General features: G+C 42.8%; 1 protein-coding gene across 1 annotated transcript in view; it reads right to left on the bottom strand.

The window, feature by feature from the left end:
• The window catches only part of NOX5 (NADPH oxidase 5), a 62,535-nt gene that overhangs the window by 23,192 nt on the left and 25,979 nt on the right, over nucleotides 1-13,364 (bottom strand). Inside the window, exons 9-10 of the mRNA XM_073568958.1 lie at nucleotides 6,728-6,867; nucleotides 264-412 (exon numbers count right to left, since the gene is read on the bottom strand). Of these exons, the coding sequence (XP_073425059.1) occupies nucleotides 264-412; nucleotides 6,728-6,867 (289 nt within the window). The remainder of the gene's footprint in view (nucleotides 1-263; nucleotides 413-6,727; nucleotides 6,868-13,364) is intronic.

Here is a 13,364-nt window from a genome sequence, read left to right as displayed (position 1 = left end):
ATATGTTGTTCATCCTAGGCAGATCCTGGTATATATATATGTTGCCCATCCTGGTACATTTATGTTGTCTATCCTGATAAATACATGTTGCCCATCCACACAATGGAAATAAACGTGTAATTGCAGTAATTTTCTGGGAGAAATACTTCATTTTCGGGAACAAGTTAAAGGGTGTCAACATGACTGTAAATGATATAGTATCAGTGTGTATACTCAGTATCTGCATTGTGGACCATCATTGTTTGTGGGGGGCGTCTGACATTCTTACACTTCGACTCTGGTTACTGCCACGTTTCTCCAAGCTGACACAGATCTCATCTCCTGGCTGGTTTCTGCGTGGTTTGTATGACGTCAGCTCAATTTGGTCATCAATGTTATTGGCAATTGCTCCACTGAGGCTGACAAGATGTTCCTAAATGAAGTAACAGAGAATACAAAGGTGCGTGTAACTGCTCTGATACAAAGGAGCAATGCAAATAATCCTAATAAATCACATTTTCCACTTGCATCATACACGTGCCAGATCACATTTCTACACTGTATATGGGGTAGCATATTACAGATGCAGGGCTGTACTAATAGTAATACAAATGGAGATTCAGTGGCGCTTGTGTATGAGTGTAATTCCAGCAGCAAACACTAAGACACCTGTCACAAGGGTGTCAAAGAAATAAGGTAAAATAACTAATAATATTAGTGTGCGCTTGGAACACTCAAAGAAGAGGGAAATCTAAATTGGGTGGTTATAGAAAAAAAACCAAAAAAAAAAAAAAACCTCTTATAAGTGCTCTTTATGTAGCTGGATAATAGCGAGAAAATAGCAATTAGTAATAGTCAATTGTAAGACCTCAGAAGAAGTGCTTAAGGGAAAAAGAATATATATAGATGCTGGTGGCAATCTTAGTTCCAACCTGAACAATCACAAACTAAAAAGGCATGAGTGAGGGTAAAAACCTGAAATCACTGAACAGGTTATATACTGCAGGGTAATTCTCCCTGATAGTAGCTTAACAAAAAAAAAAAAAAAGTCAAAGTCAAATTGCAGCCTGTGAACGGCTGTGCAGAGTAGCCGCAATAGTAAATGCACAAGTCAGAGAGCGGTGCCTGTAAAGATAATGCGATGCGAAGTCCTCACTCCAGTAAGCGGTGCAAGTTAAAATAGCGCTTTTTGCTCCAGCGCTTGGAAAAAGAGGGGGGGGTTTGTACACTGGGGTATAGACGAGTTACAGGGCCTGCCCCGGCCGGTGGCAGCCTCCCGTCAGTGTACCTCCAGCTGTGGAGCAGACGTGAGCGGCCTCTCATGCTCCCGGCGTCTGTGAGCTGCTCCAGGTATACAGGACCTTCGTGATGTGAGTCAACACATGACCACGTCAGTTTCACTTGCTGGGAAGAAGACAGTTAGGCCGGGGTCACACTAACCAGCGCAAAATACAGTCAGTATTTTACATGCGTAATACGGATGAATGGCCCCTAAACAGTGCTCCGTATGTCATCCGTAATCAAGGTGTGGTCGCGTATTTTGCGCATGTCAGCATCCGTATGGCATCCGTATGGCGAGATTTTCTCGCAGGCTTGCAAAATGGACATATAATGGAGCCCTATGACCGGGTTTCTAACAGAAACCAAAGAATAGATATAGACACATAGAATGCATATATATATATATTCTATATGTATTCTATGTGTATATATCATATCTATTCTTTCGTTTCTTTATTAAACCTGTCAGTGTGAGTTTACTGTACAGCGCACTGAATTGCCGGCTTTGCTAAAAGACACCTGGTGCGTATTTCTCGCAAGTCACATGTGTGGTCCGTGTGTAATCCGTATTTTTTGCGCACCCATAGACTTGCATTGGCGTATTACGGGCGTAGTTCGCTGACAATCGCAGCATGCTGCGATTGGCACGGAGCGTAGAATACGGATGAGAAATATACGGCAGGTGCGAGGGACCCCATAGAGAATCATTGGTCCGTGTCTCATGCGTGCTTTTAGCGCCTCTCACTCTCCCGTATTCCTCGCCAGTGTGACCCCGGCCTTAGTCTTTGAAACATGTTGGAAAGTCCATTGGTCCCCGACGCAACCACCAGCAAGTGAAACTGACGTGGTCATGTGTTGACTCACATCACGAAGGTCCTGTATACCTGCAGCAGCTCACAGACTCCGGGAGCATGAGAGGCCGCTCACGTCTGCTCCACAGCTGGAGGTACACTGACAGGAGGCTGCCACCGGCCGGGGCAGGCCCTGTAACTCGTCTATACCCCAGTGTACAAACTCCCCCTCTTTTTCCAAGCGCTGGAGCAAAAAGCGCTATTTTAACCTGCACCGCTTACTGGAGTGAGGACTTCCCATCGCATTATCTTTACAGGTACCGCTCTCTGACTTGTGCATTTACTATTGCGGCTACTCTGCACAGCCGTTCACAGGCTGCAATTTGACTTTGACTTTTTTTTTTTTTTTAAGCTACTATCAGGGAGAATTACCCTGCAGTATATAACCTGTTCAGTGATTTCAGGTTTTTACCCTCACTCATGCGTCTGCTGCTGGAACTCTGTGTGGCATTGACCTGGTCTCTAATCTGAGCTGCTGTTAACCTGCGATTTCTGAGGCTGGTGACTCGGATGAACTTATCCTTCGCAGCAGAGGTGACTCTTGGTCTTCCTTTCCTGGGGCGGTCCTCATGTGAGCCAGTTTCTTTTTAGCGCTTGATAGTTTTTGCCACTGCACTTGGGGACACTTTCAAAGTTTTCCCAATTTTTCGGATTGACTGACCTTCATTTCTTAAAGTAATGATGGCCACTCGTTTTTCTTTACTTAGCTGCTTTTTTGTTGCCATAATACAAATTCTAACAGTCTATTCAGTAGAACTATCAGCTGTGTATCGACCAGACTTCTGCACAACACAACTGATGGTCCCAACCCCATTTATAAGGCAAGAAATCCCACTTATTAAACCTGACAGGGCACACCTGTAAAGTGAAAACCATTTCCGGTGACTACCTCTTGAAGCTCATCAAGAGTGTGCAAAGCAGTAATCAAAGCAAAAGGTGCCTACTTTGAAGAACCTAGAATATAAGACATACAGTATTTTCAGTTGTTTCACATTTTTTTGTTAATTATATAATTCCACATATGTTAATTCATAGTTTTGATGCCTTCAGAGTGAATCTACAATTTTCATAGTCATGAAAATAAAGAAAACTCTTTGAATGAGAAGGTGTGCCCAAACTTTTGGTCTGTACTGTACATGTGCATAGATGTCAGTAGCAAAAGCAATTGTTCAAAAGTGTTATGCAGATGACTTTTGATTATAATCGGTGTCAGATGCTTCTGGAATAAGATTCCAGCAGTAGTCAGCCAGTGTTGACGTACTCCACTTTCCCTGGTACCTTTTCTCCATCAGTGCAATGTCTTGGTGAAATCTTTCACAGTGTTCATCGCTAACGGCACCTAGATTGGCTGGAAAAAAGTCGAAGTGAGAATGTAGAAAATGCAGTTTTAGTGACATATTGCATTTCATCAAATGATATGCTGTGAGCATGTTGTCCACGAGTTGTTCAAAGTTCGGTGCCATGCTGTTGCCAAGGAAGTTGAAGGTCACATCTTTAAAGGCTCACCATTCCACTTGTTCAGCACCTTGCAAAAGACCATCAAAGCTACTGTCATTCATTATATCTCTGATCTGTGGGCCAATAAAAATGCCTTCTTTAATCTTTGCATCACTTATTCTTGGAAATTTCTGTCGCAAGTAAGAAAAGACTTCCGATTCTTTGTTCATTGCTTTGACAAAATTCTTCATAAGGCCAAGTTTAATGTGCAAAGGAGGAAGAAATATCTTTGTTGGATGAACGAGAGGATTATGTTTCACATTTTTCTGTCCAGCAACCAGGTTTTCGCTAAGTGGCCAGTCCTTTCTGAAATAGTGCATTTCTCGTGCGTGAAAGTCCCACTCACAAATAAAACAACAATACTTGGCATATCCAAGCTGCAGTCCAAGAAGAAGTGCAACAACTTTTAGATCACCACATATGTTCCAGTTATAATTTCTTTAATTAATGTGGGTCAACAGTAACTCCATATTCTCATATGTTTCTTTCATGTCTACGGCATGTCCAATAGGTATAGAAGGATAGATATTTCCGTTGTGTAGTAAAACAGCCTTCAGGCTTAAAACTGACGAGTCAATGAACAGTCACCATTCCTTCGGGTCATGTTCTCATCCAAGAGCACCAAACAACCCCAAGACATCGTTGCAAAAGGTTAAACTGTCGACATTGTTGAAAAATTGATTAAGGTCTTCTTGATGACTGCAAAAAACAGAAACTCTTGTTCCTGGTAATAAGAGATTCCGTTCTTGTAGCCTTGATCCCAATAATTCTGCCTGCCTCTTTGACAATTTCAAATCACTGACCAAGTCACTCAGATCAGCTTGACTGAACAGATGTGGATTAGATGTAGAAGGTTCAAAGTCTGGGTCTGCAGCAGTTTCATTTTCCACTGACATTGTTAGTTCACCTTCGTCATCCTCCATTGTCCATACTTTGGGCGGCTGTGGAACACAAAGACTTTCATCGTGTGGCACTGGTCTTATGGCTGAAGGAAGATTAGGATATTCTATTGATTTCTTGTTCTTTGCTGAATATCCTGTTACATTTGTAAGGCAGAAGTAGAAATCTGTTACATGATCTCTCTGCTCTCTCCATATCATTGGGACAGCAAACAGCATTGAAGATCGTGATCCATTCAGCCATGCTCTAAGTATGTCAGTATTGTCTTTTGATTCATCTCCTGCCCAGGAGATGTGGTATGCTCCGTACACAGCCAGCCGAATGATTCACTGCGCCTGCACGGAATTCGCATAATAGGTGCTTGCATATGTGTAGATCAGCGACTTATGTTATTTCAGTGGAAAATTCAGAATATACTGTTTCAGAAAAAGTTCATATATGAGTTTTTAGAACTATAACAGAATATTATAATGTTCCGTATCATTTCTCAAAAACATTCGTGATAGGAAAAATCTGAAGTCATTTCTGAAATCAGCATGAAAAAAATCTATCAGGAACACTCAAAATTGTCCGAGGGACAAAACCTTTGCAACACAGTGTAATAGATCGTTATATAGATAATAGTGGTACTTTGGTCACAAAATCTCTTCTCTGTGACTTTGCTGATCATATGTTCTGTATGAAAAATGATAATTTTATAAAGTGCCATTGAAAACAGGCATACGCAGGTTACGTATAGATGGAGAGTGGTCCCTTATTAGTGGTACTTTGGTCACAAAATATCACTTGAAAAAGATAAAATCCATATCAGTGGATCCCATCTTGATATGATTTATCCTTTTATACAATTCATCCAGAAAAGTGGTACGATTTTTTTCTTCAAGTGCTTTCCAATAAAAAAATCAGATAATACTCATCCAATGTACAGCATACACTGTTGTGAGGAAGCCCTTAGGCCGGGGTCACACAAGCATATAGATTCTCTCATGCATGAGAATCAGATCGATTATGTAAATGACACTTGGATCATACTCTGATCAGACTTTGAGCAGACTTTGAGCCAACTGTAAGCTTTATGTGATCTGATTCTCTGGGATGATAGAATCATAGCACAGGTGAGAAGAAGATGGAGAACACAATTTCTCCATCTTCTCCATTGTGTGAGTCCACAAAAATCAGACTGCACTCAGATGTCATCCAAGTTCAGTTCAATAATTTCCACACACCCTCAGACTTGAATGGATAAGTGCATTTGATCTGCGCTGCAAATCGCAGCATGCTGCAATTTTTTTTCCCATGCCGAATTGGCATCAGAAAAAATGATGATCAGCACTGCCCCATAGATTAACATTGGTCTAAGTGCTATCTGATAAAACATAGGATAGCATTCGTGTGAGTTATACGTTTGTGTGAGTGAGCCCCTTGTCGTATACTCCACAAATCTGGCCTTTATGGAAGAGTGGCAAGGAAAAAGCCATTTTTGAAAGCAAACCATACAAGGTCCTTTTTGAAGTTTGCAAGTAGCGATGTAGGGGACCCAGCTAGCATATGGAAGAAGAAGCTCGGGTCACCAGGTGACCAGACGACGACAACTGGAGAGAAATGTAGAACTTTTTGGGATAAATGCAAAACATTGTGTGCATTGGAAAAATAGTACTGCATATCACCCTGAAAACATGGTGGTGACAGCAACATGCTGCTGAGATGCTGTTCTTCATCATCAGGGTAAGGGAATCTGGTCCAAGTTGATGGGAAGATGGATGGAGCTAAATATAGGGCAATCCTGGAGGAAAACCCGTTAGAGGCTGCAAAAGACTTGAGCCTGGGGTATAGGGTCACCTTCCAACAGGATGACACTAAATATATTGCCAGAGCTATAATGGAAGGTTTAGATCAAAGCCAAAAGACTTGCAGAAGTAATTGCATCAAAAGGTGGTCCATCAGAGTATTGACTGCGGGGGCTGAATACACATGCACATTGCAATTTTCAAATTTATTTTTTTTTAATTAAAAAAAATGTATAATTTCGTTTACACTTGACAAATACCTGTTACTTTGTGTTGGTATATCACATAAAATCCAAATATAAAACATTTAAGTTTGGGGCTGTAACGTGAAAAACTTATGGGTAAGTTCACTGGGTATGAATACTTTTTTAAGGCACTGTATATCCAGTGTGATATAAAGTAACATTATCTTAATAGAGTACTTGAGCCTACCTGGCTTTGATGGTTTTTCTTCTTTATATTTTGGGTCAGTCTTTTAGTATTATGTTTCTTAGCAGACTCTGGGGAACAGAAGTAGTCATACAAACTGCTTGTCCATTGTCCCAGAGAACGGATATGCAGCCATAGTGTTTCTGCAGGGAAAAAAGTGGCTGGAAGCTTGGCAAACAAAGGAAAGAGACCTCACTCTTGGTTGTGTTATAAGATATAAGACCCACAGCATTTGATGGTTATCAAATTGTGCACTAAGATCCTCAAATATACAGTATTAGCATAATAAACATAGCAGTAAGACATTTTAGGAGGTTTTTTGTAAATACATTGTTTTGTGTTATACTTGTGTATTCACTTGTGTGTCTTTTTCATTGTATTTTTATCCATACACACGTGCAGGCTAATTATCAACCAGGCTGAGATTGCATATACAGTGCGGAAAATAAGTATTGGATACACTGCTGATTTTGCAAGTTTCCCCCCTACAAAGAATGTAGAGGTCTATAATGTTTATTGTTGGTACACTTCAACTGTGAGAGACAGAATCTAAAAATAAAAACCAGAAAATCACATTCTATGATTTTTAAAAAAATAAATTGCATTTTATTGCATGAAATCAGTATTTGATCACCTACTAACCAGCAAGAATTCTGGCTGTCACAGACCTGTTAGCTTTTCTTTAAGAACCCCTCCTAATCTGCACTCATTACCTGTATTAATTACTCCTGTTTGAGCTCATTACCTGTAGACAAGACACCTGTCCATGCACTTGATCAATCAGACTCCAACCTCTCCACCATGGCCAAGACCAAAGAGCTGTCTAAGGGCATCAGGGACAAAATTGTAGACTTGCACAAGGCTGAGATGGGCTACGGGACAATAGTCAAGCAGCTTGGTGAGAAGGTAACATTTTGGAACAATTATTAGAAAATGGATGAAACACAAGATGACTGTCTATCTTCCTTGGTCTGGGGCTCCATGAAAGATCTCGCCTCGTAGGGTAAGGATGATTCTGAGAAAGGTCAGGAAACAGCCCAGAACTACACACGAGGACCTGGTCAATGACCTGAAGAGGGCTGGGACCATAGTCTAAAACATTACTGTTAGTAATACACTATGTCGTTATGGATTAAAATGCTGCAAGGCACACAAGGTCACGGCAGCACATGTCCAAGGCCATTTTGAAGTTTGCCATTGACCGTCTGGATGATCCAAACAAGGCATGGGAGAAGGTCATGTGGTCAGATGAGACCAAAATAGAACTGTTTATTATCAACTCAACTCGCCGTGTTTGGAGGAAGAAGGATGAGTACAACCCCATGAACACTATCCCAACTGTGAAGCATGATGGAGGAAACATTATACTTGAAGAGTGCTTTTCTGCATTGGGGACAGGACAACTGCATCATATTGAAGGGAGGATGGATGGGGTCATGTATCTCAAGATTCTGGCCAACAACCTCCTTCCCTCAGTAAAAGCATTGAAGATGGATCATGGCTGGGTCTTCCAGCATGACAATAACCTGAAACACACAGCCAGAGCAACCAAGGATTGGCTCCTGTTGTGAATTCGCTTTCTGGCCTAACTCTGGTTACTAGTGAAGGTAATGGAGCTGGTTGTATTGACAGAGGGGTCGCGAGTTCTCTTTCTGGGCTCCCTCTGGTGGTGACTGGAGGTAATGGAGCTGATCTGATTAACAGAGGCTTGCCACCTGATAATGAGGAGGATGATTGGAGATCTGGAGTTTCTGACTGGATTTTAGACAGCCGACTTCTTCTATCCCTGCTGGTGATTTTTTTTCCTACCTCCTGAGGTCTTAAAACCTGCGAAAGACAAAGTGAGCAAAAACCCTGCAGGGTTTTTGCTCACTTTGTCGTTTACAGGTTTTATGTTTTATGGCCAATGTCAACATGCATATATGCTGCATGTGTATCAACTCAAACCAAGCTCAATTTTTGTGTTTTTTCTCCTGAGGTCTTAGTTTCCAGCTCAGTCCCTGCATGTTCAGCTAAGTGTTCTTTTGCTATTGTTCACATTTGATCTGGTTTTGTCTATTTCAGTTTTGTGTGGTCAGCCAGCTCCGGCTGGGGCTGTGCTTAATCTCCATCCATATGTTACTGCTTGTGCCAGTTTGTTTTTGTCCCTTATTAGATTGGCCTCTTTTTTGCTCTGTGTTATGAGTTCATTTTCCCCTTCACCATTGAGGTCTGATGAACTCCCTCTTCTGGTGAAGGAAGGTAGTGAGGCTGATTACCAAGCACCTGAGCTGGGAGAGGATGACTGGGCGACGGGGATCTCTGACTGGATATAAGGCAGCCGACGCCCTTCTGCCTCGCTGGTGATTTCTCTGTGGAATTCTAGGAGACCAGTCTGATTCCTGCTCCTCAAAAGCTAAGTTTTCTGCTTTGCCTTTTTGCATTTGTGTTTTGGTTTTAGTTTGCCTTGCTTTTCTGGATTCTGCCATTCCCTGCTGGGGTGAGCTGAATTCCTTTTTGTCGGTTTGCTCTGTCTTCAGAAAATACCTGAGTACTGACATAGTCTTTTTGAAGCCTAGCATCTTCAGGGCCTTTTTCCCTGTCAGTCTGTTGGCTCTTATTTTGATAGGGTTTTTCGCGGATTGCAGACAGCAGCCTTCCTATCCTGTCCTATCTAGTTAGCTTGGGCCCCATCATTTGCTCAGTCTATCTTTCTATCTGTGTTAGTGTTTTTTCTTCTTGCTTCACCGTCATTATATGTTGGGGGCTGCCTATTGCTTTGGGGTCTGCTCTGGGGCAGTTTAGATTTCCCTTTCTGTCTTTAGGCTAGGCAGTTCTCCGGCTGTGATCGAGGGGTCTAGGGCATCGTAGGAACCCCCCACGGCTACTGCTAGTTGTTGTTGATAGGTTCAGGGGTCTGCAATCCGATAGCCGCCAACTTCTCTGGTTTTCTGGACTTAGCTAGCATTTCTGTTTTTACCTCCTACGGTGACTCATTCATAACAGAATCACCAGCCTTACGCAGATCCTAGGGTACTCAATAGCAGGAAAGAATTAAAAAAAAAAAAAAAAAAATTGTGAATATTATTTCCTCTATCTCTGAGGCCGTAGGGGGGAATTTTTTTCTCTCTCAATGGAGATAAAGCAATTGTCTGATCATGTGGAGCAGCTCGCTGCAGAAGTGCGGGGAATTTCCGCCTACCTTGCTCATTCACATGCTGCTGAACCAAAGATCCCTACTCCTGATGTGTTTTTTGGGGATCGGTCTAAATTTTTGAATTTCAAAAATAATTGTAAATTATTTTTTGCCTTGAAGCCTAACTCGTCAGGGAGCTCCGCGCAGCAGGTTAAAATTGTCATCTCTTTGCTGCGTGGCGATCCCCAGGATTGAGCGTTTTCTTTGAAACCTGATGATCCTAGTCTGACTAATGTGAACACATTTTTTCAAGCCTTGGGGTTGTTGTATGACGAACCTAATGCTATTGATCAGGCTGAAAAGACCCTGTTGGCATTGAGCCAGGGTCGAGATTCTGCAGAATTGTACTGTCAAAAATTCCGAAAGTGGGCGGTCCTTACTGCCTTGGCAGCTCTCTTTCGGAAGGGTTTGTCAGAAGCCGTAAAAGATACTATGGTGGGATTTCCTGTTCCCTCTGGTCTGGACGATTCTATGTCATTAGCCATTCAGGTCGATCGGCGTTTACGTGAACGCAGGACTGCACGAGAGGTGTGGCCACCTGTTGAACAAGTGTCTGAACCTATGCAATGTGATAGAGTTTTGTCCAGGGAGCAATGTCAGGAGCTAAGAAAGTGTAATAAGCTGTGTTTTTTTTTGTGGAGATGCCTCGCATATTATTTCTGTCTGTCCTAAACGAGAGAAACGTTTTGCACACACGTTTTCTGTGGGTGGTGTTCAACCTAAGTTTCTTCTGGCAATTACTCTGATCTGCTCCCTGTCCACATTTTCCGCCAAGGCTTTTGTGGATTCGGGAGCAGCCCTGAACCTAATGGACTTGGATTTTGCTAAACGTTGTGGATTTCCTATGACACCTCTGCGGACGCCTATCCCTTTGAGGGGGATTGATGCTATTCCTTTGGCGAAAAATAAACTTCAGTTTTGGACCCAGGTGGTAATGCGGGTCGCCCCAAACCATCAAGAAAATTGCAGATTTTTGGTGTTGCATAATTTGCATGATACCATTGTTCTGGGGTTTCCCTGGTTGCAAATTCATAATCCAGTTTTGGACTGGAAATCTGTGTCTGTGGTGAGTTGGGGTTGTCGGTGTGCCCTTAGTGAGGCTTTGGTTTTTTCCACCTCTCCTCAGTCGCATGATGTTCCTGACTATTTGGCGGACTTTTATGATGTATTTAATGAGAATGAGTCTGTGTCTTTGCCTCCTCATAGGAGTTATGACTGTGCAATTGAACTGAGCCCGGAGTGTAAATTTCCCAAGGGTCGGCTCTTCAATTTATCTGTACCCGAGCACGAGGCTATGCGATCCTATATTAAGGAGGCGTTGGAGAAGGGTCATATTAGACCATCCTCTTCACCATTAGGTGCTGGGTTTTTTTTCGTGGCCAAAAAGGATGGTTCATTAAGGCCTTGTATTGATTATCGTGCCCTCAACAAAATTACTATTAAATATCAGTATCCGTTACCCCTGATTTCGGATCTATTCTCCAGAGTTAAAGGTGCTTGCTGGTTTACCAAGCTTGACCTCAGGGGGGCGTATAATCTTATCCGCATTAAGCATGGGGATGAATGGAAGACGGCGTTTAATACTCCAGAGGGACATTTTGAGTACCTGGTGATGCCTTTTGGGCTCACTAATGCCCCTTCTGTCTTCCAGTGCTTCATGAACGACATTTTCCGAGACTTTGTGGATAAATTTTTGATTATCTATCTGGATGATATTTTGATCTTCTCCAAGGATTGGGATTCTCATGTGGAACATGTTCGGACGGTGTTCCGGATCTTGAGGGAGAATTCCCTGTATGTCAAAGGATCGAAATGCCTTTTTGGGGTACAGAGGATTTCATTTTTGGGATTTATTTTGTCTCTGTCAACTATTGTAATGGATCTGGCCAAAGTACAGGCCATTTATGATTGGGTTCAGCTCACTTCTTTGAAGGCCCTTCAGAAGTTTTTGGGTTTTGCTAATTTTTATCGGAAATTTATAGCAAAATTTTCTAGTATTGCCAAGCCATTGACTGATCTGACTAAGTAGGGTGCTGATGTGTTGAATTGGTCTCCGGAGGCTGTTTCTTCCTTTCAGGAGCTGAAGCGAAGATTCACTTCTGCCCCGGCTTTGCGGCAACCTGATGTCTCACTCCCGTTCCAGGTAGAGGTGGACGCTTCTGAGATTGGTGCAGGAGCTGTTTTGTCCCAAAAGGATCCTGTAACATCTAAAATGAATCCCTGTGCTTTCTTTTCCCGAAAGTTCTCCCCATCTGAACGTAACTATGATGTGGGGAATCGGGAACTGTTGGCCATGAAGTGGGCATTTGAGGAGTGGAGACATTGGTTGGAGGGAGCTAAACATCAAGTCGTGGTCCTCACTGACCACAAGAATTTGATTTACCTGGAGTCGGCCAAACGCTTGAACCCTAGACAGGCTAGATGGGCCTTGTTTTTTACACGTTTTGATTTTGTGGTCTCTTTTCTTCCTGGCACTAAGAATGTCAAGGCTGACGCTCTTTCTAGGAGCTTCTTTGCTGATTCTCCTGTGGTGACCAAGCCTGCTACCATCTTAGGCGAAGGGGTAGTTCTTTCTGCCATCTCACCCGATTTGAGACATGCTCTGGAAGAGTTCCAGGAGGACAAACCTGAGCGTTGTCCCAGTGGAAAGTTGCCTGTTCCTGACCAGTGGAAGAAGAGAGTGATGTCTGAAGTTCATTGCTCTGCATTGGCTGGTCATCCAGGTATTTTTGGTACTAGAGATCTGGTGAGTCGGTCTTTTTGGTGGCCCGCCTTGTCTCGTGATGTCAGGAATTTTGTGCAGTCCTGTGGGACTTGCTCCCGGTCTAAACCTTGTTCTCGCTCTAGTGGGTTGTTGATGCCTTTGCCGGTCCCCAGGAGGCCATGGACCCATATTTCAATGGATTTCATCTCTGATATGCCTGTCTCTCAGAGAATGACTGTTATTTGGGTGATTTGTGATAGGTTCTCTAAGATGGTTCATCTTGTACCACTCCCTAAGTTGCCATCTTCCTCTGAGTTGGTGCCCCTGTTTTTGCAACAGGTGGTTCGCTTGCACGGGATTCCTGAGAACATTGTATCTGACAGAGGAGTTCAGTTTGTGTCTAGATTTTGGAGGACGTTCTGTTCCAAGCTGGGAATTCAGTTGTCCTTCTCCTCTGCGTTTCACCCTCAGACCAATGGGCAGACGGAGAGAACAAACCAGACCTTGGAGTCGTATTTGAGATGTTTTATTTCCGCTGATCAGGATGATTGGGTTTCATTTTTGCCCTTGGCCGAATTTGCTTTAAATAATAGAGCTAGTTCTGCCACTTTGATGTCACCTTTTTTTTGTAACTTTGGGTTTCATCCTCGATTTTCTTCAGGGCAGGTGGAGCCTTCTGCCTGCCCAGGTATTGACACTGTGGTGGAGAGAATGCACCAGATCTGGGACCAAGTGGTGGATAAGTTATCTCTCTCCCAGGA

The sequence above is a fragment of the Dendrobates tinctorius genome, unplaced genomic scaffold (genome assembly GCF_039654945.1).
Source record: "Dendrobates tinctorius isolate UK_male_01 unplaced genomic scaffold, ASM3965494v1 ptg000022l, whole genome shotgun sequence".
Taxonomy (NCBI): Eukaryota; Metazoa; Chordata; class Amphibia; order Anura; family Dendrobatidae; genus Dendrobates; species Dendrobates tinctorius.
The sequence above is the reverse complement of the archived record's forward strand: the minus strand, read 5'-3'. Positions and strand labels throughout refer to the sequence as shown.